The 25,211-nt window shown below is 36.6% G+C and overlaps 1 protein-coding gene and 1 long non-coding RNA gene across 2 annotated transcripts; one reads left to right on the top strand and one right to left on the bottom strand.

Moving 5' to 3' along the window:
- Nucleotides 1-3,109: 3,109 nt before the first annotated feature.
- On the bottom strand, nt 3,110-16,044 carry LOC117326923 (bcl-2 homologous antagonist/killer-like). The gene is made up of 5 exons (XM_033883728.1): nt 15,902-16,044; nt 14,712-14,975; nt 13,091-13,234; nt 11,542-11,734; nt 3,110-9,685 (listed from the first exon to the last, which is right to left on the bottom strand). Exons 2-5 carry the CDS (start codon nt 14,966-14,968, stop codon nt 9,572-9,574), a joined length of 708 nt encoding a protein of 235 aa, XP_033739619.1. The 5' UTR covers nt 14,969-14,975; nt 15,902-16,044; the 3' UTR covers nt 3,110-9,571.
- Nucleotides 16,045-16,625: 581 nt separating this feature from the next.
- Nucleotides 16,626-17,373, top strand: LOC117326921. Its single transcript, XR_004532526.1, has 2 exons — nt 16,626-16,959; nt 17,319-17,373. It is a non-coding gene; the product is annotated as an uncharacterized LOC117326921 (long non-coding RNA).
- The last annotated feature ends 7,838 nt before the right edge of the window (nt 17,374-25,211 follow it).

Genomic DNA, 25,211 nt, shown 5'->3' with positions numbered 1-25,211 from the left:
ATTCTAAAAACTTTATTGATTTAATCATTGAAGCTCATCGATAAACAGTTAGTTGATGATGTTAACCTGTATACAATAAATCAAAACTTGCTCAAATTACTTTTTGAATTCATTCAAACTCAATTGATATCCATTTTGTGTGTGTGTTTTTTTTTGTTTTTTTTTTTTTTTCATGTCGTAAGATTAAATTTCTTTTTCCTTGTTTTTGTTTAGATCTTTTTAAAATACGTTTACACACTTTCAATCGACTTCATTTGATGTGAGAAAATTTATTATCTGTGTCGTAAACGTAGATATAACATTATTGATGTCCGTATTTGTAAAACACTCGTTTTGCATAAATTGGTTAAATTAGTATTTCGAAGAAACTTGTATTTATAGCAATAACAGTTCAGTTTGTTTGTTTTCGACTGGTATTGCAATTAACTGAAGACCCTTGTTCTATTGTAGTATACATACTAAGTAGCAAGTACAGTTGTACTGTTAACCATGGCGACCATATTGGATTTATGACCTGACCGAAAATATAGCAACACTTGGTCACGACCATCTCATGATTATTTCAGGCAAAACTGAGCCGAATCCCACAGGTATAATTTGGGAAATTTAAAATAGGTGTCGTTCAGGAAAACAATGTTTGCACAATCATGTTACAAAAATGCCCACCATGCCTATTATATCAAAGATTTTACGAGGCCGAAAAATGACAACACGTTTTTTTTGCTCCATTTCCTTAACATTCCTGCCTATTTTCAGCTCAATTGTACCAGTGAAACTGGAAAAGATGTTTAACATATGTTTTCTAAATTGGTGGCATGGCGGCCATCTTGAATTTCAGACCGATTCGAAAAAATAACAACACTTAGTCAGGACCGTCTTGGGATAAATTTAAGGTACTGAGTTAGAGATGAATTCCACTAGAGAAGTTTATAATGTGGAACTGGAAAAGAAGTTGAAAATGTGTTTTCCAACATGGCTGCCATGTCAGCCATATTGGATTTCAGACCGATTAAAAAAATAACAACACTTGGTCAGGACCATCTCCAGATCATTTCAGGTAAGTTAGAGATGAATCCCACTGCTGGAGTTTATAATATGACAAGTTTGCGGACTGCGGGCGGTACAAGGCGGTGACGACGGACAAAGCACGATTGAATACACCAGAGAGTCAACCAGTGCAGTGGGTGTGGGCAGACAGGATATTGATGGGCCCAGAAAGTGATTCTTTTATAGAGAGGTACCCTTAGATCAACCCCGAAAGAGGTATGGTCGTTTTCTGCTTATTCTGACCTAGGCCACGTACATCGATAGTCTGGGCTAAAATACAGGCAAAATATCACGTGACTCCAGTGATTCCCTCAGTACCAAAATAGATCGTCATGGTCCATTGGCGCGCTGTGTGTTGTGAACGGATTATGTAGTCAATCAATACCATATCATGCATATGAAATAAAGTTAAATTGACATGTTAAATAGGAATTGTATACCACTCATCCATGTATGCCTGTTGTCAACTCTGCAGTTCATTTAGATTTTACTTTGAATGATACGGAGCAGGTTATGATTTCACTCTTTTTTTATCCAAGTAAAAATTTGTATCTCACCATTTCTATCTGTATACTAAATACTTCATATCAAATATGCATTTAATGTTGAAAATATCTTTCAAATACGACAAAGAAAATTTAAAGGTATCATTCTTAGAAACATAACAAAATATTAATACTGTAAGATACATCTTAGTGATTTGAACTCCCAACCTTCGGGTTGATAATCGATCGCTCGTCCATTTGAGCTATACGGAATGTCAGGAATGTGAAGTTTATGTTATTATTTAGAGTCAGTCTAGTTAATGCTAAAATTTAAATGTTTTATCAACTACGTTTTTTCAATTTTTCTATACCGGCGCATCGGAGGACCACTTTTTAAGAATAGGATTTTAGGTCGTCTTTTGGTACATAGAATACAATTAGACATTGTAAAAGTTGGTCTTCCGATGCGCTCTATGTCAAAAATGGATGTGAATGCGGGAAAATCCCCCTCGACAGTTGCAAATAGCCCGATGATGCAACTTTACGGTCATTTTATGAAATATCCATTGCAATGAACAAACAGATTTTTCGCAAATAAGAATCTTTATATGTTATAGATGTATGGCTTGTATTCAAAAACTCAGTTTGTAACATTATTTTTTTGATTTTGAAAACGGTCACCGTTAGGTCGAAACAGGCCAATATGCGCCATACCTCTTTGTTGAGATTACTAAATGTTCAAGGATGAAATTTTCACAGACGAGTGGGTCACTCTCAGTGAGACCATCATCTCATTCTCCAACATCTTTTTATTTCCTGTTGTAACCCGGGACCGTTTTAATTGTGTTTCTTATCCTTTTTAGTACATTATCGTGTTGATGTAAATTAACAGTAGAGGGGGAGCTGGGGTACCTAAACAAAACTTAGTTTTTTATGACCAACTTCGATAATATACTCTGAGTATACATTATGTATTTTAGAACTTTTTAAGTGTACATATAATTTTGTGATTATTAAGTGTGTGTGCAACCGGAACGAAGTCGCGAAAGACAATCATTAGCTGTGGGAAAACGTCAAGATACATCAAAGAAGTCAAATAAGACTGATATCGATGTCTTCCAGTGATTCCAGTGAACACTTGGTTTGGTTTGGTTTAATTTGTTTAACGTCCTATTAACAGCCAGGGCCATTTAAGGATGTGCCAGGTTTGGAGGTGGAGGAAAGCCGGAGTACCCGGAGAAAAACCACCGGCCTACGGTCAGTACCAGGCAACTGCCCCACGTTGGTTTCGAACTCGCAACCCAGAGGTGGAGGGCTAATAAAGTGTCGGGACACCTTAACCACTCGGCCACCGCTAAGTATCTGTAATGATATCGCATGTTATCCATTTGGTATACTACTGCAGTCATTACTACGACCCATCACATGTGTGTAGTTGTGCTACGTCATGGCTCGTGTGTGAGCCTCGTTTTGAATAAAAACAGATGTTCACAGTCCACCATCATTCAAGTGTTCCTAACAGTATCGTTTGAATTCCAACACTATTTCAAATATATTAAAGAACAACAAGATCAGTCTATGTAAAATATTCTTTATATTTTATTGAGCCAATTTAAATTCATAACAGAAATAATGTTATAGTGCTTTAAGAAACCCAAAATCAAGAAGGCAACCAATCTTAAAGGAACTCCTGCCACAGGTCTGACATAGACACATTTCTAACGCCCCACATTTGAATAACTCTGAAATTCATAAACGAATCCATACTCGCTTGCAAAGGAGATGGCGTTTCCTTGGTATTCAGTTGAAAACATTGGTATAATTCAATAACACAATTTTTTAACCATCTCCTGTTCATTACATGTTGAACAAATGTGTCTGGCGAGTCGTGATACAACTCTATAATCAAAATGTCAAGAAATGAAATAATCTCAGACTTAGATTTCATGACTAGCAGTAATAACATTGAAAAAAAAAAACAAAAAAAAACTGACAATATCATACCACTTCACCCTCTCAAGATAATTCTTGTCTCATCTTTCACACAATACCTCATTGTCTTTTTACCCTATCGCTAGTTTGATATCCACGTGCCTATTATGTCTATATAAAAAAAAAAAATAATAATTTGAACTTGTAACAAGAGGCCAATGCGCCTGATCGGTCACCTGAGTTCTGATACATGTACTGACAGATGATTTTGCTTTTCAATTAAGATTGAACATTTGGATGCATGTGACCTTGAAAGTAGGCCAAGGAATTTTAATAAACCTGTTATTCCTTCATCCCAGAATGCTACTGGCCTAAAATCATGACCCTAGACCTAAACTGCAAAGGGCAATAACCATTACAATCAGATCAGTCCCAATGAGGAAATTTTTAAAGATAATTGGTATGAATCTCACACCATACCAAATTTAATAAAAATCCATTCATATTTTTACCGAAGTTATGTTTAAAAGGTTCAATGGTAGTTATACTACAAAGTGCAAAGGGCTAAAACTCTGCAAGTTACATTGTATCAGTTCCATTGTGAACTCATCTGACATCTAAATGATATACTGAATTTCATCAAAATCCATTTATATTTAATCAAGTTTTTGTAGCATGCTCACAAGGACCAATGATAATAAAACTGGAAAGGGCCATAACTCTGTAAGTTACAATTGAATCGCCCCAATTAGCAAACTCATCCGAGATCTTATTGATATAAGGCTGCATACAAAGTTTCATGAGAATGTTTATATTTCAAGTCATCATGTTCACAAGAAATATTTCACATATTTCTAAGGCCAAACAATTTAAACAAAGACTCATTTCAAGAACAAAGTGAAATATTTAAAACTGAATTTCATCAAGCCTAAATATTCATATCTTCAAGCTGTGATATTTTGAGAATCATTTATCAATTTGCAATACTTTGTATTATATATATTATTGCCATAAAAGTATAATCAAATCATCGCAATCCTATCATATTCAACCCCAGCTACAAGTGGCTACGCTCTCTGGATTAATTTACCGGACAAATGATTACTGATGGACTTTCCCTGAACCTGGATTTTTCTCGTAAAACATGTATTTCAAAGAAAATAATAACCTAATTCATAACCCATACCCTTACAACCTTTGTTAAAAGGAATATGAATCATTCAAAATTATAAACGATGATAAAAAATCTAAGGAAGATGATTGGCCAAAAAAATCACTATAAAGATTAATAGTCCCCTTTATGGTAAGGCTGTTGACACGATGAAAAATAACCTTTCTGATATTAACCGATAACAAAGACATAATTTTCAAAATACTTTCAAATTTATAAGATGATGAGGTTCAACTGCACAGATTCATCAAATTAATTGTTCGGATATGGATGATTTCCAAATCTGTGTGACGAAAAATACTCCATAATCTCAAAAATAAATATATTTGCAAGATCATCTATCTCGACACTCACACAGACATCAATAATTTTGATAACACAGAAATATTTATGGTATTTCGTCACCATAAATACAATTCATTTGATGATGACTTTCACATGAATAATTTAATATCGGAGACAGTCAGAAAAGTCGATGAAGATTAGGTTGAGATCTAAAGCCAAATTAAAAATAAATTACCAGATAAATATCATTTCATGAAACTAGGGCAATACACCCAAACCAAAAAGCATTGTGTATATACATAAGCCATTTCCACACATACTGCTTGTCTTAAGAGACTTCACATTTACTGGTGTCACAGGGGCCTGTGAAGATCACATAGTGTCACAGGGGCTTGTAAAGGTCACACATTCTTTCATATACTTAACTTATACAAGCATATTAAACAGCAAAATAAACATAATTGATCAGTGAAAATTTACCCTTATTCCTACTACCAACTCAATTCTAATATTAGACTCTTTCCTGATGCGCTGGCATATCCAGCCATACTCTTCAAAGTTACAGTATGGCATACTTCTATTTTTGTTCAATAAACTATTCTGAAGGCATAGACTTCTAAAGATACCTATCTCTACCCTATTTGACCTTCTCTAATAACATACTCCATCATGTCTATTTGATTCAATAGGATCCTTTAAAAATTAGGTTAATATCCATTCATCTGTTCTTCACGAGTAGACTTTTTAAAGATACAATGGCTACTCTTAATGACCTTTATTGATAATACAGCAATGTGTCTATTTAATCTAAGGATTATTAACACTCATTAGATTGAAATCCCTTCATCTGTTTTGACTAGACTTTTAAATTAGATTTAACTTTAGCCTTTTAATGCACTATATTTCAGCATAACTTTCAGTTTTTCAGAATTTTGTGTATTTCATATTGGGATCATTTACATTAAATCTGGTTAGATTTACTTCACTTCTACTGAAGGAGTAGTCCTTTAAGGATATTTTCTTCTACTGGGACCCACCCTCTACATCACGAAGTCGCACTAAGTATACATGTATATTATAATAATTTAAGGAATGGTAGGTGGTCACCACTTCACATTATGAGATCTCATGCAGTAACAGGCAATAAAACGATAATCATGAGCTTAATATGTGAACTGTTTCAACCTCCATCAAGCACTTTTCCTGTCCATTAATATGAATACTGATTTGTGTCTTGCAAAGCAAACATATCTCTTATAGAGAATAAATACTATTTTCTACCTTAATCATTTTAATGATGCTCATATGAAGTTTTTTCTGTATTATCTTTTTTGTTTTTACTTGAAAAAAAGGATTTGACAGTATTCCTTAAACTTCGGATTCTATAATTACAGTAACAAGTACTAATTACATAGGGCACCATTACATATGTCCTAAAAGTGACCCTTGCAGTCATAAATAAAGTGGTAAATATATATATATCGCGACAGTGTTTGTAGTGTCAACCTACACCTGCATACTTAATTTCATCAAAATCCGACAATATCTAAATTTCCTCCAATCAGAAGCCATGGCCCGGCTGATCAGTTAGATATGACCAATCGAAAAATGAAACATTCTTGCGCACTGCCAGCCTTACACTCATGTAAAGTTTCACTGAACTCCGTCCTATGGTTTTCGAAAAACATATTAGAAACCTCTTTGGCAGAAGAAAGTTGAAGAAATAAGAAAAATACAAAATAAAAAGAAATAGAGCAAAAACAATATTTTCCAAAAGTTATTTGGGGGATATAATAAGATGTTATCAATCATTTTTAAATCATTCATGAATGATACCATCTTTGAATTCCAACAACAGTACACTAGTGATGTCAACTCCAATTCTTTGGCACTGCTTGTGGCCATGCATACCAACCAACATACAAATATGTTTACCTAAAATATAGATACATACATATATATATGATATGTGGTACAAGTTGGTTACAGTTAATACATATGTTACATGTTTTACATATGTATACTGTGACACATTTGTATTTAAATGGCTATACATGTATGTGTATGCATGTAATTGTGTCGAGTATATATATATGTATTTATATATGTTGAAAATCATCTTATATAAGTAATCATGTATGCATATAATCATGAGGAATGCATGTGTATTCATATATTTTAACATGCTTTTGAAGAATCTCATATGTATACTGTGACACATTTGTATTTAAATGACTATACATGTATGTGTATGCATGTAATTGTGTCGAGTATATATATATGTATTTATATATGTTGAAAATCATCTTATATAAGTAATCATGTATGCATCTAATCAAGAGGAATGCATGTGTATTCATATATTTTAACATGCTTTTGAAGAATCTCATATGTATACTGTGACACATTTGTATTTAAATGGCTATACCTGTATGTGTATGCATGTAATTGTGTCAAGTATATATATATGTATTTATATATGTTGAAAATCATCTTATATAAGTAATCATGTATGCATATAATCATGAGGAATGCATGTGTATTCATATATTTTAACATGCTTTTGAAGAATCTCAGCTTAAGTACATATTTCATGGAAGGTCATGAAAACAATAAATACACCAATCTGATTGATGATCAATTGGTCAATATTCCATGTTGATTAACCCAATCAATATCAAGTCATTAAATTTTATATACAATTTACAAGTGCTTACTGTGAACATATTCAACCCATTCAAAAACACTTTGCCGTGCTTGATAAAGCTCAAAACATCTAATTACAAAAAATATACCAGTAAAACAAAATTTCCCATCAACATTAGGTATATCATCACTCTAACACCTCTAATATACTCTGCTTAACTTCAGACTTAACATTTAGGCACTTCTGTCAAACAATGAGAGGAAACATATATATATATATAGATATATATCTCTAAACGATATAAATTTAACAAATAGAAAATTGCATACATTCTTATTTTACACTGGAATGTCCAGTTGAAACATTCAGTCATTTACAGTGTGTAATATCCAAAATAACCATGTTTGAAATAATATCACAGAACAGCCCCTTATAATTACAATTTTAAATTATAATTCCAATTTTTAATTATAATTCCAATTTTTAATTATAATTATAATTCCAGTTTTTAATTATAATTATAATTCCAATTTTTAATTATAATTATAATTAGTCATTTGCTGCTTAATAAGAACAAAATACATGTACCTGCCACTTTCTGCATGCAATATTTCAATTCAGCATTTTCATTTTGGATATGTCCATCTAGTTTTTACATTGCAATAAAAGTATGAATGTCATGACAAAATAAGATACGATTTTATAGGTCATGGATGGTAGTTTGGTCATGCAATATGTAGGCTCATCTTTATTCAGTACAATAATTGAGGTCAAGCACACCTGTAAATGTAGCCCGACAGTAGCAATACAACTGTACCAATTTAATTGGTGTTTTTGATAACAAAAAAAAAAGCATTTTTTTTTTTAATGTTCAAGTTTTTTTTATCATGTAAGATATGTTTGCAAAAAGATCCCTGAACTTCAGATGATTGGTTTAATAATTTTGTATGATAATTACTCAATTTTGAAATTCTCAACTGCCTTGTGATATAATTACACTGGAACTAGCTTTACACCTCTAACTCGGTTCAATCTCTTGTCAGTTAAAAATCTCAAAATTAGATATACAATCCTCACATTTTAAAATCTATATTTAACATTAGGGTTGTATTTCTGATGTGTCATTACAGATTTGACATGCTAAAATCAGAACATTTGAAAAAAATTAAAAACAAAAACATCTCGTGTCAAACAAATGTTAGTTTGCTATCATACAGACAGCATTAAGTGCATATTACATTACATATAATTCAACCGACATTCAATTTCATTTGCTCAACCTTTCTATTCAACCATTATTTTCTACCGAAATTGAGTGAAATTCACATTATTTCTGATTTTCAAAATGCACCTTTTAATATATGAAATATAAATTTATACAAATTAGAAAAACATGTATATCTATAAAACAAATTTAAATTTTTTTTGCCAGAGTTTTTAGTTTTTATCTTTTCAAAATAAAGCCTGTCCAGTCTTGGGCTCTACTGGCTAAAATAAGGGGGATACCATTCTATTATTGCACCAATAACTTTATTTTGAAAATTTGAAAGAAAAAAAAATTCAACATTACTATGTCGTTATCCCATCAAATTTATCCTGCAATAAGCCCTGGGGGCTAGCAAATAACAACAAGCTCAAACTCAGGGAGATGGGCTTGTAATAGGACAATGAAATTATATTTGTTGGTAGATAATCTGAGCAGCGATAGATACAGATGGGCTTATTACAAGACATGGGCTAATTGCTGGATAAATACATCAGCTCTGACAATAAAAAAAACAATTATACTATTTGTCAAAACAATGATCATACCAATATGGACTTAAGCATGGAAATAATGAATATTACACAAAAGAATGACAAAGTTGAAAATTCATTCACACAATTAAACACCCCATATGAGCTGATTGTTTCATAATTGTTTTTTGAGCTGGTCATGATCACGGAGTAATCTTCTCGACTGAGATCAATGTCAACGAGGGTAACTATGCACTGTACTTTCACTCAACTTCCTTTCTTGTTGAAGTAGAAAACTGCACCTATGGCTAAGAAACAGATTCCTGCGATGGCCCCGAGGGTCTTCAAGCTAACTGATGGCATGTACTTCAAGGCTGCAGCCTGAAAAAGAATCGCGGAAATCAAGATAATCTTATTTCTCATATAACTGTATACATAACTCATTAACTGTACATACGATAAAACTTGTATACCACAACCAATATGATATTTAGACTATTGACCAATGTGAAGTATTTTGGTTTGGTTTGTTTTTGTTTAACGTCCTATTAACAGCCAGAATCATTTAAGGACGTGCCAGGTTTTGGAGGTGGAGGAAAGCCGGAGTACCCAGAGAAAAACCACCGGCCTACAGTCAGTACCTGGCAACTACCCCACGTAGGTTTCGAACTCGCAACCCAGTGGTGGAGGGCTAGTGATAAAGTGTCGGTACACCTTAACCACTCGGCCACCGCGGCCCCGATGTGAAGTATACTAGCACTGACATATGTAGTGTCAGATGGTAAAAGCCACAAGGGATGTCACGTCACTCTCATGATCCTATTGACACCAAGTTCGAAAACCATGTGACGAGATGGAAAAAATAAAATAAAATCGAAGTATACAAGATGGTATGATGTATTGTAGTTGATCGTGAAATGACTACATATTTCAGTGCTAGTACACTTCCAATTGGTCATTAGTCTGATGAAGGTGACAGTGAAGTCATCGATAAGTCACACTCTTATATATCATATTGGCCATGTTATACAGCTTCTATATATGATGACCCTGGCTGTTAATAGGACGTTAAACAAAAAACAAACAAACCAAATCTATCATATCTATATCATCAACCTGAAGAAAATGTTCCAGAATATCATTAACTGTATCACTGCTACATCAGAGTGAATCCTCATGCAGGTTACAAGGAAATCTTTATACTACTGAGCTAATCAAAATGTAATTTTTGTGACATTTGGAGCAAATTTCACATCAAATATCAAATTATATGCTTCTGCCACACAGCCCACAAGGGAGATAACTCAATTGAATTGAAGAATTTGTGATTTGAAAAACTTATAGTACAGTGAAACTTGACTTCACCGACACACTGTGGGACCAAATCAATGTTGAATATGTCACTGATATGCAATGATAGTGGAGTATGTCCTCGTTCTAATGAATATGGTCGGATATTACAGGTTGTCGTTAAAGTCAGGTTTTGGTTTGTTTTTGTTTAACATCCTATTAACAGCCAGGGTCATTTAAGGACGGGCCAGGTTTTTGAGGTGGAGGAAAGCCGGAGTACCCGGAGAAAACCTACCGGCCTACAGTCAGTACCTGGCAACTGCCCCACGTAGGTTTTGAACTCGCAACCCAGAGGTGGAGGGCTAGTGTTAAAGTGTCGGGACACTTTAACCACTCCGCCACCGCGGCCCCATCGTTAAAGTCAGGTGTCAATAAAGTCAGGTTTGACTGTATGTACAAGAAAAGACTAACATCTGCATGTAAATCTATTTACTCAGATTTGGTATGGCATTCTATATTTAGAATGTCAATTCTATATTTAGAATGTCAACCTTAGATTGATATAAATAGATCAGGGAGATTACATTCAGTATTATGATATAGTAAAACCCGGATATGTGACCATCAAAGGGAGGCGGTATATAGTGTCGCATATAACAGGTGGTCTCTTAATCCAGGTTCAGATACAGGAATGAGAGCAGCTGAACATAAAAAAGTCTGAAATCCCAAATTATAGTTTGTTTTCAATGATGAAATATTATAATTAATATACAGCCAACATGAGAAAGTAGTCTAAAATAAGACTTTTATCTGGAAATTTTCATGCCTGCAGGTAATTATAACTGGTTGGTATTGGGAGGGGGAAAAACAGTCACATAGAAGAGGGAGTCGCTTTATTCAGGTGTTCACTAAGCTGGTTTTGACTATTTCTTTCCGATATCACCTACCCAGCCACCTTCCTGTGCTATCCATGAAGCTATCATCTCTTTGATGAAGCGGACGACATGGTTAATGATGAGTTTAAGGAAGTCTGCGAAGCGTGAAGCTCGTTCCCTGATACGCAGTACTTTCATGGCTATTCTGTACGCAAAACACAAGAGCGCCGAGACCCTGCCCCAGTTTATTCCTTCAGAAAACAATCTGAAAGTAACAAATTTGAAGATATTCAAGCATTTGTACGCAGAATTATATTGGTATGGCAAAAAAATGTTAACACAACACATTTCAACCATTTATTCATTGGTCTTTTTACTTTTAATATAGAAAATTGGCCAAATAATGAATATCAAAATTTTACTTTTACATATTCTTGGTTGATACATGTAGCATGGATAAACACTAAAAATGCTTGACAACAAAAATCCATATCAGAGTTTGGTCCAACAGTGCAATTAACAATATATATACATGCATAGCCAAATAAATTTAGTAGGATAAAAAATAATTAACCTGGACATTTAGTTTGCTTTTGTGATACAAAGATAAAATAGTCATCAAGTAAACCCTGGAATGGAAATTGCTTTGAAATTCATAAACATCCCATCACAATTTATCAAACAATCTATGACCCATCATAAAATAAATGGAAAGATCTATTCAAGCATTTACCAAATCCTTCAGAATTCTTGAAGAATTTCTGCTAACATACAAGAGTGAAATTCAGAATTCTGAGAGAATTTCTGCAAATATACCACAATGCTAGGGTCACCCTTCCTGATTATAACTCAGTTTTCTGACTGAATGGTGTGTCCTTAAAAAGATACAGTAAGGGAAACAACTCCCATAATGGCATCAGAAGCCCAAAGTTGATCAGATGTACAGGTTGCTGCCGCGGAGGAAAAGAAAAGGATTAGGGAATCACAACATCATCCGCGACTTAGAGTCAACGAGAGTCTGTTAGACCAAAATTAAAGACATATTATACATGAAAAGCCACCATGAATTGGCAGTGAACTTCTTGGCGTTTAACAAGTAATCCCATAGTTTTTCCATTTTCTTTCGTCAGGGGATGTTACTCAGAGGGTGAACGGTTGGTTCTATTTTTAGATGTTTATTATATACTTTACTTATGAATTTTTGACATAATTGAGCAGATTTGATGGAAATTAAATGAAGATAAACCCATAAGGGATTATGATGTTTAAATTGATAAAGTTTTAAATCTATTTAACAAAAATATAGAGAGGATTTCATTTCAATGTGTATCATCAGTCATTTTAATAGTAACTATTTGTAAATTATGTGCTCATATGTTCATATTTGAAAATAAAAATATAAAGACAAAAATTTCAATTTTTTACGATGGACACATGTAAATCCAAAGAAAAAGTCTATAAATCAAATGATATGCACCTGTATAAGTCATATATATCCCAACAATGAACCAAAACTCTGGACAGCCAGGCATGTCACATAACAAAAAATGGTGATTACATTAAATGAATATTTGGTCAATGTTGACTCATGGTATAACTTTCTTCAAAAAAAGTTTCTTACTTTCTTGCTACACCAGCGAACACCTCGTAAGCAGTATCCTCTGTGATATTCAGCTGGTTGATCATGTCACTAAATTCGTCAGCGTATCTTCGGTTGATGTCGTCACCGATTCTTGCTAATTGGCGCCCGACCTGAGAAGCTTGACTGAAATTGCAGATCATCTAAATTATAAACCATCTCCATTATCAACTTCTGATTTTGAATTAAAAAATTGTCTAATGATTAGACATGCAGAACTAGAAGGTAAAAGGAAAACTTTTTGAAAGATTATACTGTATTTAGTTTTTTAATGAAATCAAGAATCGATAAAATATCATCTATTCGATTTGGACAGATCTACATCTCCAAGAAGACCTACCGTAAATATTCGGGTATAGTGCGCACTCGCGTATAGTGCGCAGGTACGTTTTTGAGGTTCGTTTAAAAAAAAAAAAAAAATCAATATTCAACTGAGCGGTAGATGAATTCTGAAGCATAAGATGATAAGAATTTGTAACTTATGAAAGCTTATTTACTACCTTTAATTGGAATCATCGGTCAGATTTGACACATTGGATTGACAGGTTGTTTACATTATACCGCGACAGGCCTAGTCAGCTTGCAAATTGTAGTGGTCCCATCTACGCTGTTGTTCAAACAAAATGATTAATCCTACCCTCAATTACCTTGTGATTTTCACGCAGGTATGATCTCTTGTGGTATCTGTCCACGAACAAACAAAGCTAATTAAGCTCAATTATAACACGATTGACTAGTAAGCTGACTGCTACGTAATGTAACACAGGCCAACATTTTGTATACAGTACAGTACGGAAACAAGTCTGCTGTTGTCGTGGTGGTAATAACTTTTATAGCAATGAATTAACATGTGTAATGGATAAATCTACAGTGCAGACGATAAATAAGAGTACCCCGGTAGTTTTCACAGTCGGATCGTATTTTATATGGCCAGTTGGTCAGTGACTGCTGCACGAGATCAAGGCATTAGTGTTACCCTTGCCTAATTGCGCATGCGTGCTATACAGCTTCCGTAAATAAACAAGTTGAACGTTATCAGTTTCTGGCAGTACTCTGGATTTATAAGGTGATTAATTTAGAAGTATGAAATAACTAAGTACTGCTATATCATTTCAAGTTTTGTTTGATGTTAATTGAGATGTTATACATCGTTTTGGACCTGAATACGGGAACATGCTCAAGTGAGATCGTATGTGTACGGAACGTGTGGCTCACGATCGACTTAATTAGATATCCACGATAAATACACAATTTCAAGGAATTAAACATCAAGATAACTATTCATTTCTTTGATTATTTGTTAACTATTACTTTCTAAATGCTTTATATATGTTATATTTATATATAAGTATTAAATCAATCCTGCTGTGGAAGGAAACGATCACAAATCTCCGTCAAATTACATTCATTCTGACTGGGAAAAGGCTTGTACTTGCGTATAGTGCGCAGTGGTCTTTTTCACTTGTCAATTTTTGAAAAAAAGTGTGCACTATACGCGAATATTTACGGTACTCAGAGAAGATAAAGCTCTGATGAAGAACTGTTCACTTATATGTAAGACACTAAATATTGCATATTGGAAGATACTTTGCTACATCAATACCTCATGGGATCAGTGGTGAAATGAACCAGCTCTGGTATGGCTGGAGTCTGCTCCATAGTATCTGGATCTTCTTCCATCTGCTCCTGTTGATATCGTTGGTACATGAAATTGCGGATGACATCTTCTGCTTGGTTTACGACATTTTCCTCAGTATCTGGACGCACAGAAACATCTGATCCAGGTGATACTTGTCGGGATGTTGGAGAATCAGGGGAGTTCCATCTTCCTCCTCCTCCTCCCCCATCCCACGTTGCCATGATAACACTGTAACCAATTTCCATATTCATTTCAACATCATGTACATTTTAGAGTGCAAATATAAACAAAGATTTCAATATATAAAATATATTTATACCATACGTCCATTGCGAGTAAGTTAAGAGCCACAACAGCTCAATATCAGAGTAGCTTAACTGTGCAACCTGACCAGGCGAACATCTAGGTATAAAAAGTTATTGAAGTGCAATTGTATTTTTCATTACTCAAAGATGCTTAAAAAACTAAAGATCTTTAGTTTAGGCAAAACACTAAAAGACTTTATCAAAATTCCTATCCAAAGCTTTATCCTCCTACAGGATATGTTCAGTAAGCGAGGTAGACACGTTATACTACCCAGAATACTGTCTCAAAATTGCCCTTTAACTTAGTGATAAACCAAACAAAAGCTACACAAGGCAACTACAATAATAACGTCAATTCAAGTTAAGCAGGATTCAATTCAATCAATATCTTTATACAATAATAAATGTTATGTAGATGGGGGGAATTGTACAATGTACAATTCAAGGTTGGGGCTTTATTTTCTGTCTTGCATTTTTGATAGAAGGGACAGAGGGAGCCAACGCGAAACAATAAATCGCACCCCACTGCATAACGGAAGCGGATGACTTGCGCCAAGCTTCCGATCTGAAAGTCAATAGTTCCGATCTGAAAGTCAATAGTTATGCATTGGTTTCCCTATTCAATCATGCATCACTCGGATGGCATTTCGGTATACTCAGAGACACGGAGATAAATATATAACCCAAGCGAAACCACCCAAGCATGCATAAAAATATCCAAACATCGGAGATGCTGATCTCATTCACTGCACGACACTGCAACAGGAAAGTCAAACGAATTTCTACTTTTTCTGCCTTGACGTTCAATAATTAAATCAATTTGGTCACTTATTTTTCTCATACAAATACCTTATAATGAAGAATTTCCTTGAGGCTTGCACTTTATATATCTATGTCATGAGGATTCAGTTTTTTTCTATCTTGAACTCTATTTTATGCGTCATGATTGTCAAAAACAAAAAGCTACTTTGGAACTCTCCTCTATTAAAGGTAGAGAGGTAATAAGAAATTTACATTTTCAGAAATTGTATTAATACGAAACGAAATATACTCGCATTCTGTTATGTTAGTTTAAACAATATTTTATTCAATATTTACATGTCATATATATGATACATAATAATAAAAGGATTCAGAAAAAAGTATGAAAATACTTATTTAAATCTGTCTCCTTAAATAATAGATTGGCGGGTGACAACACTGTATAGCCATTTATTAGTCAAATAGTATAACTTAAAAACAAAACTATTGACGAGAGAGAGAGAGATAGAGGGGGAGAGAGAGGGGGGGGGGGAGAGAGAGAGAGAGAGAGAGAGAGAGAGAGAGAGAGAGAGAGAGAGAGATATATATATATATGTAATGGGACCTAGTGATACTATAGGTACTACATAAGCAAAATGACATAATAAAACATAGTAATATAATGTAAATATACAGCACTATAGTGACCTCTTGGGACTCGTAAAATGGCACTATTAATTTAAAAAACGTTTGGTTTTTAAAATATAAAGTTGGATGCAATGGAAAATATTTTCATTCTCTGTAATCGATAGATTTGGATCTCCGTATATGTCACGGTGGTCAAACTTTAATAGTCTGACCAACACCTGTACATGTAAAGTGTGTATAGATACTTGCGCTGTGTATCGTGTATAATGTTTGTACAAGTCCCTGTGTCATATAATGTCCTATGTACCTGTGTATATAGTTGTTATGGTGACGTATGAGAGGTGAGCGCAAGGATTGGTTGAGTGTGTCACTTTGACCCTGCATGACCCTATACCCGTGCACGTGGAAAACTTTACCTGGGCCTTGCCCAGGTGAGTGCAGCCACAACGGCTATAGACCCTGCACCAACATACACGTCTGGTATAAGCCTGTGTGCTTTACGGCCACAGTGCTTCTAGGTAAGTTTATTTAATTTAAAATAATAATATAAATACATATTTAATGTATTTTAGCTATTTGATATATAAAATACATTAAACTAATATATTTGCATTTTAAATATCTTGCCCTTAATATGTTAAAATATTTTACATATGACGTACACGTGGTCGGGCTCCATAGGGTCAAAGCTATTGTAAAAATAATGTATTATAATTGTTTATTGTAAAAGTGTAACTATGGAATAAAATAGAATATAATATAAACATATAAAATATACCTAAATGAATATTTAATGCGTTAAGTATTAAATAATGTAATTGTCGGCATCGTTTACACGTGTCCGTATGTATTTTAGGTATTGTTCTTTTTATTTCAGGTCACTGTCTCCGTGTGTGTGTCTGTGTTTATGTTAAATAAACTGTGCTTCATTTGAACATTGTTTGTGCATAATTGAAGAAATACCCACATATTATACTACTCGTGTGACATTGGCGCCCAACGTGAATTTCTTTTACGGAGGCAGTGGCATCGTACGCCCACGTTTTACCACGTGGGTGATCACGTGATAACCGGATGACATGATCAGGGGAGATCACTCTGGAGCAACGACAACATGTGCTTCCGGTGATGGTGTTTGCTGTTCGTCAACTGTTTTCGTCTCGTTACTTCGTCATGACTGTGTGATTTATTGATTATCATAGTCCTGTCATCGTTTCTTCGTCGTCCATGGTTCGTTTCCTGCTGTCGCCGATGGATTAATTGTAACATTTTCTGTGTCGTCCAGTGCGGATCCGTTTCCAGTGACTGTTGACATTTTTCGTTCGCGTTTTATATGAACTGACTTTAAATTTAATTGCTAGATATCTTGTCATTTGAACATTTGTAACACTGTGATACTATTGATTATTCATTTATTATTCATTTGTTTCATGTATGATGTTTATTTTCAGGACGTTTATATCTTGTCAGTCTATAATTGTAGACATAAATCAAATCAGTGAATTTTAAACATTTATGGTAAAATATATTATTAAATGTAAATGTAAAAATAACGCCGATATTTCAATATATTTAAATATATCGCGTAAATCGGTTTATTTATTAAGGAATTTAAACATTTACAATATTTAAACATATATTTCTTAAGTTTAAACTTAACTGTGATACTTATTTACAAAACTATAAGATATTTATATCTTGCATGCTTGCTTCCCAGCTAACAATTCTGAACCACTAACCTTGCACACATTGCACTGCACTGTAGCGGAAGGGGAATACTAAGAAGGCTGAGAGTGGGAGGAAGATGCCAGAGATGGGTTTGTAAATGGTGTATCTGTCCTTTGTGTTTTATGTCAGCGCAGTGTATTTTATATTCTAATAACTTAGATATTGTCCCTACTCATACTATTTTTGTATGTTGTAGTTACAGTTACAGGTTTAGTATCATTTTGTATTCGTATACTCTGAAACCGCAATAGGTTATGAGTTGTAGTAAGCTCCAGAAATTTATTGATAAAGCTGTTCCTAATGTTACTATAAGGAAGAAACCTATACTTCTTACTAGTAGTAAGGGATTTTACCTGAAAAGGCATTTGGATTTGCTACAGCACTTAGACTGTAGTCTTGAGTTCCATTGCCAACCAGGTGGTCGCTTTATACATTTCCTTCGCTGGTTGGAAACTGAACTTCCAATTAGGGTTAGTTCATATCCAAATATTGTTTTATATGTGTGGTTAGGTACATGTGACCTCACAGTAAAGCAAGGGAAATTCATTAGTTTACGACATCAGACTTCTATATCTGCTAGTTCGGATTTGCAGTTTGAAATTAACAAGTTTATTTCCATAGTGTCCCAATTTCCTACTGTACAGTTATTATTTTTGGAAATCCCCTCATACTCTATACAAGAGTGGAATAAATCCAAGGGGCATCCAAACCCTGATTCATTCCAAACTCAAGATCTCATTCTAAATGAGAGAGTGTTGGAATTGAACAGCTTCCTGACAGAGGTCAATACTAGATCTCAAGTCTGTTCACCTCATCTTAGGTTAGACTTAGTTAGGTACAGGAAGTCGAGAAACCAGGATAAGTCCCGGATCTCATTGAATTTTAGTCTGTACAAGGATGGGATCCATCCTAGTCCTCTACTAGCTAGGTGTTGGATGAAAAGACTTGTTGTTTCAATTTGTACTTATTGTGTGTAAATATCATACATACAATTCTACATACTTGAGTTTACTGGTGATATACTTGTATGCAGTTGTCTTGTATTCCTCGTAGGTAGGGATTGTCCCAATCACTTGGATACTTGATATATTCACTGCTTAGTTCATTGTTTACATATATTAATTTGTAGTTTTTATATTTGTATTTAGTCTGAGATGGCAGACTCAAAGCCACCAGCAGGAACCTCCAACTTGGAGCAGGCAGACTATGACCTCATGGCTAGCCTTCTGCGCCAGAATAGTGACTATGTCCTATTTACCAAGATGGAGTATGATAGCATGCTGAGTGTAAGAGATCCTGGCTCTATCAAAACTCCTGCTGTGTCACAAGCTCCTGTTAATGTTAAATCTGCGAGCAGTGACAAAGGTATGGTAGGGGCCCAAGGTTCATTAAAATTTGATTTCGCTGGACTTGGGGATGGGGGGAATACCAGTACTCCTTTACCTCCTATATCTAATGATTCTCCATTTTCGGGTCTGGGGGGAGGATATGGGGTTCCTCTAACTCCATCGCTGAATAGGAATACACACCTTTTACCCCAGGTTCCGAAAATCTCCTCATTTTCAGGAGATGAGTCACCTCAACGTGGTGAAACCACATATGAGGGATGGCGATACGAGGTCAGGTGTCTAGCATCTGACAGCACCCTGTCCGAAGAGCTTGTTCTTCAGGCTATAAGGAAATCACTCAGGGGTATCGCTCGTCAGACTCTTATACCTTTAGGTCCTATGGCAACTTTGGATGAAGTTCTGAAAAAGTTGGACACCTTCTTTGGTAATGTAGCTTCTAATGAAGTTGTATTACAGCAGTTCTATTCTGCTACACAGAAAGAAGGTGAATCTGTCACCGCATTCGGGTGCAGACTAGAGGCACTGTTGCAGCTTGCCATAAACAGTGGACATGTAAGCCCTTCAGCCAGGGATGACATGATCCGATCCAAATTTTGGACTGGCTTGCGCTGCGACAGATTGAAAGGCCAGACGCGTCACAAGTATGACTCTATTAAGTCATACGACTTGCTGTTGAGGGAGGTTAGAGCGGTAGACCTAGAGCTCAACCCAGCACAGAAAGCGGCCAATAAGCCTACAAAGGCTAAAGCCCAACACAGCCCTATACAAGTTTCGGAGAGTGATAAAAAGCTTGACAAGCTCAGTGAGCAGGTAAGTGCCTTGATGAGCAAAATCAATTCTCTCGAAAAGAAACTTGAGGGTACTGGTAAGTCTGGGGCATACCAAAATAAAGGTAATGCTGGACGCGGCAATACTTACCAGAAACAAAAAAATGGTAATACCCAGAAGTCCTCAACAGGTAAGTCTGAGCCAAAAGAGTAACCTCCCCTGTTGTAGGGCAAATGGGGGGTGGTGAAGGTAGGAATGGCCCAAGTAACAATACCGCTACAGACAGTACCCTGTATGAACGAATGGTTGGTAGCTCAAATATTGACCAGATCATAATAGGGGGGAAGACACATTCTGCTCTCATTGATAGTGGCTCTATGATCACTTGCATTTCAGAGAATTGTTATAAATCTCTGAACCCCAGGCCTGTTCTGATGGATATCAAAGATTTTGATCTTCAGGTATTCGGAGCAGGTGGGTCCAAGTTACCATACTTGGGATATATTGAGGCAGATGTCAGTATTCCATTTCTGTCTGATTGCGTGATGTGTGTACCTATATTGGTAACACCGATGACCAACTATAACAGACAAGTTCCTGTTATTGTTGGCACAAATATTATACGTATGTGTAGGGATATACAACAGGCTAGCTCTGATTCTACTTTTCCAGATGCTTGGCAGTCTGCTGTTGACAGTTTGTGTGTCAATAATCCCATGGTGGTGAAATCTGCCAATACATACCCAGTGTCCATAGGTCCAAACCAGGTAAAGACTGTCCATGGGTTGGTACGCAAGGTGGGGAACTTTAGTACAGCTGTGACAGAACAGGACAGCTCACTGCAATCCGGGAACCTGGTGGTATGTCCAAGGGTAGTGTCGCTGGAATGCGCACCTGGTAGACTCAAACGTATACCAGTCCGGATCTGTAATCTCTCTACAGAGTCAATTACTATCTCTCCAAAATCACCTTTGTGTACTCTAACAGATGTAAAGGTAATGGACAGGTGGTCCCCAGAACCCTCTGACAAAGATGATACTGAATCCTCTAAGGATCAGGTGGAGGGGGAATGGTGGGACAAACTGGGGGTCTCAGTAAACAAGGACAACCTCTCTCCTGAACAGTTGGAGAGAGCATACCAGATACTGGGCAAGTGGCAGCATATTTTCTCCACATCCTCAAAGGATTTGGGAAAGACAGACTTGGTGCAACACGAGATAAAACTCTCAGACGATGTTCCATTTAAGGAACCATATCGTCGTATTCCACCAGGGATGTATGAGGAAGTGAGACAACATCTTAAGGAGATGATGGAGTCTGACGCTATCAGAGAGTCTCACAGTCCCTACTGTTCGAATGTGGTCCTCGTTCGAAAGAAAGATGGGTCCCTAAGATTTTGCATTGATTTGCGTAAACTCAATGGGAAAACCATTAAGGATGCCTACACCCTACCTAGGGTGGAGGAAACCTTGGACTCCTTAATTGGATCAAGATACTTCAGTAAGCTGGACCTGAGGTCTGGATACTGGCAAGTCGAGATCAAGGAGGAGGACAAGGCAAAGACAGCTTTTTCTGTCGGACCACTAGGTTTCTTTGAATGTAACCGCATGGCATTTGGTCTAACTAATGCGCCAGCAACTTTTCAAAGATTGATGCAAGCTTGTATGGGTGAAAGCCATCTTAAGGAATGTTTAATTTTCCTGGATGACATTCTCATATTTTCAGACACCTTTGAGGAACACCTCAAAAGACTGGAGGGTGTGTTTGAACGGCTTGAAAAACACGGCTTAAAGCTAAAGCCCTCCAAATGTGAATTCTTTAAGTCTCAAGTGTGCTATCTGGGGCACATTGTTTCTGAGGAAGGAATTCAAACTGACCCAGATAAACTTGCGGCGTTGAAGACATGGCCAGAACCTGTCAATGTCAAGACGCTACGCTCATTTCTAGGTTTCACAGGGTACTACAGGAGGTTCATTAAGGATTATGCAAAAATCATAAAACCTTTAAATGATCTTCTTGTTGGACACTGTACCCACAAAAATGTTAAGGGGCCAAAGAAAAAGATTCCCTGGGTATGGGGGGATAGTCAGCAGAAGGCTTTCGATACCATAGTCAGTCTTCTAGCTTCTCCACCTGTGTTAGCATATGCAGACTTCACCAAGCCTTTCATTGTTAACACAGATGCCTCTGTAGAAGGTTTAGGTGCTGTGCTGTACCAGAATCAAGGGGGCCATGAAAGGGTGATTGCGTTTGCCAGTCGAGGTTTACGTCCGAGTGAAAGAAACTACCCAGCTCATAAGTTGGAATTTCTTTGTCTCAAATGGGCACTCACTGACAAGTTCCATGATTACCTGTATGGCAACACTTTTGAGGTACGTACAGATAACAACCCTCTAACCTATGTGACGACCACAGCGAAGCTGGACGCAGCAGGTCATAGGTGGTTAGCCTCACTCTCAAACTATAACTTTAAATTAGTTTATAGAGCGGGCCGTCTCAATGGGGATGCTGACGGGTTGTCAAGACGACCGTATCAGCAAGAGGAAGTTTTCCCAGATGTAGTGAGAGCAGTTACCTGTGCTTCTTTGTCCACTAGAGAGGAGTTGCCTTTAGCAGAAACTGTTGTACTCTCAAATACATCATCCCTAGAACCGGAGAACAACACCCTAAATATAGGGAATGTAAAACTCTCTGGTGTGGATTGGGAAAAACAACAGTCCTTAGATAAACATCTTAGGAGGGTGATAGATTTTGTCAGGGAGGGGATTCGACCTGATAAAAAGATATTGAAACACGAACCTGAGGAGGTGTGTCAATATATGCGGGAGTGGCGGCTGTTGAGGCTACTTAAGGGTGTTCTGTATAGAAACACCACAGTAGATGGTGACCCTGTTCAACAGTTAGTCATTCCCAAGGCATATAGGGAGAAAGTCCTCAGGGGAGTGCATGAAGATGTCGGTCATCAGGGACGTGACCGTACAAACTGGTTGGCAAGGCGAAGGTTTTTCTGGCCAGGCCTTGATGCTGAGGTGAATAGTTGGGTTGAAAGCTGTGGTAGGTGTGTTCGTAGAAAAACCCCTACTGTCCCAAGTGCAGAGTTAGTCAATATCCAAAGTTCCCGTCCAATGGAGCTTCTCTGCATTGACTATTTGACCTTAGAAAGGTCAAAGGGGGGCTACGAAAACGTGCTTGTTATCACTGACCATTTCACCCGCTATGCCCAAGCAATTCCAACCAGGAACCAATTAGCGAGTACCACCGCCAGGGTGTTGTACGAACAATTTATGGTCCACTACAGCTTTCCTGCCCGTATTCATAGTGACCAGGGCAGGAATTTTGAAAGCAAAGTTATCAAAGAACTTTGCAAGATAGCTGGAGTGGAGAAAACCAGAACTACCCCTTACCATCCTATGGGCAATGGCATGGTCGAACGGTTCAACCAAACACTGTTGAAAATGTTAGGTACTATGGAGGAAGAACAAAAATCCAGTTGGAAATCCTATGTGGCTCCTCTTGTTCATGCATACAATGCAACAAAACATGAGACCACAGGATATTCTCCTCATTACTTAATGTTTGGTTGGCACCCGAGACTTGGTGTAGATGCATTTCTTGGCATCGATACCAGTTCTGAGACTGTAGGGAGTCGTCAGAATTATGCCCAGAAACTTAAGCGTCGGTTAGACTTTGCCTACAAAGCTGCCTCGGCTGAAAGTGAAAGGAAGGGTAAGCGGTACAAAGATAGGTATGATAGGGGGGTTAGAGAAGCTACCTTAGAAGTAGGAGACCGGGTTCTGATGAGGAACGTTGGTATATGTGGCAAGCAAAAGTTGGCAGATAAATGGGCTAAGGATCCCTACATTATCCTTAGTGTGCCAAATGTTGATATGCCTGTATACAAGATCCAGAAAGAGTCGGGAAAGGGACCTATAAAAACTGTACATAGGAACCTGCTCCTCCCTTTCATGTGGTTACCCAGAACAGCGGGTGCCCAGGAACCAAGGGAGACAACCCGAAATCATCAGAATGCCGGAATAGAGTTAGTTGAGAGTTCCTCCTCAACTACTGACTCTGATAGCTCAGATGAGGATGGGAGTCAAACACCCAGATATGTTATTCCTGCTAGGAGACCCAGACGCACTGTTGCTGAGTCGCGACAGCCAGTGCAACCACATACTGTTGGTTCAGGGGATTCTCCGAAACAGGGTAATAAGGGTGTGTGTCGAAATTCCAACACTGCAGGCAGTGAAGGTCAGACACAAGACTCGATACCAGCTGTAAGGCCCAGGCGAGTCTGTAAATCTCCTAACTTGTATGGGGAATGGCTCATGGGAACCTTGGTACCGTCCAATTCTGGAGCTGAAGTCTACGTCTAGATACTCAGAGCAGTGGGAGAATGTCGTGGTGGACAAAGTTTACTTCAAATTGTGAAATTAATATTTAATCTCTACAGCTACTTGTGTGTATTACCTTATGGTTTACCATTAAGTAAGTAGAAACTGTAGCATAATTGTAATTTACATTCAATTATAAAGTAAAAGATTAATATTCACATCAGGAAAGCTTTGTTCCACATGGCAGGGGAGAAAATCTCTAAGTAGTTATGGAATATATAATTATATTACCTTGGGACACTGGCCAAGGTGATAATTTCATTTTATACAGATGTTAATTTTAGATTTTTCATTCTATAGTGTTATATGAGCAGTTATCTTGTATTCCTCGTAGGTAGGGATTGCCCCAATCACTTGGATATTAGATAATTAGCTGCTCATTCTTTTATATTATTAGTAGATTCAACCATTGTGGTTGATATATTAGTTGAAATGCCAGGAGTCATTTTCCTTTGCAGGGGAGAATGTCACGGTGGTCAAACTTTAATAGTCTGACCAACACCTGTACATGTAAAGTGTGTATAAATACTT

Source organism: Pecten maximus, chromosome 5, assembly GCF_902652985.1.
Source record: "Pecten maximus chromosome 5, xPecMax1.1, whole genome shotgun sequence".
In the NCBI taxonomy this organism is placed as follows: domain Eukaryota; kingdom Metazoa; phylum Mollusca; class Bivalvia; order Pectinida; family Pectinidae; genus Pecten; species Pecten maximus.
This window is presented reverse-complemented; position numbering and strand designations above follow the sequence as displayed.

Coding starts and splice junctions, on each gene's coding strand:
- LOC117326923 (XM_033883728.1), bottom strand. CDS start 14,968: ATGGCAACGTGGGATGGGGGAGGAGGAGGAGGAAGATGGAACTCCCCT. Junction 13,235..14,711: donor TTCACCACTGATCCCATGAG/GTATTGATGTAG, acceptor CTGCAATTTCAG/TCAAGCTTCTCAGGTCGGGC. Junction 9,686..11,541: donor TAGCACAGGAAGGTGGCTGG/GTAGGTGATATC, acceptor ATTCTTTTTCAG/GCTGCAGCCTTGAAGTACAT.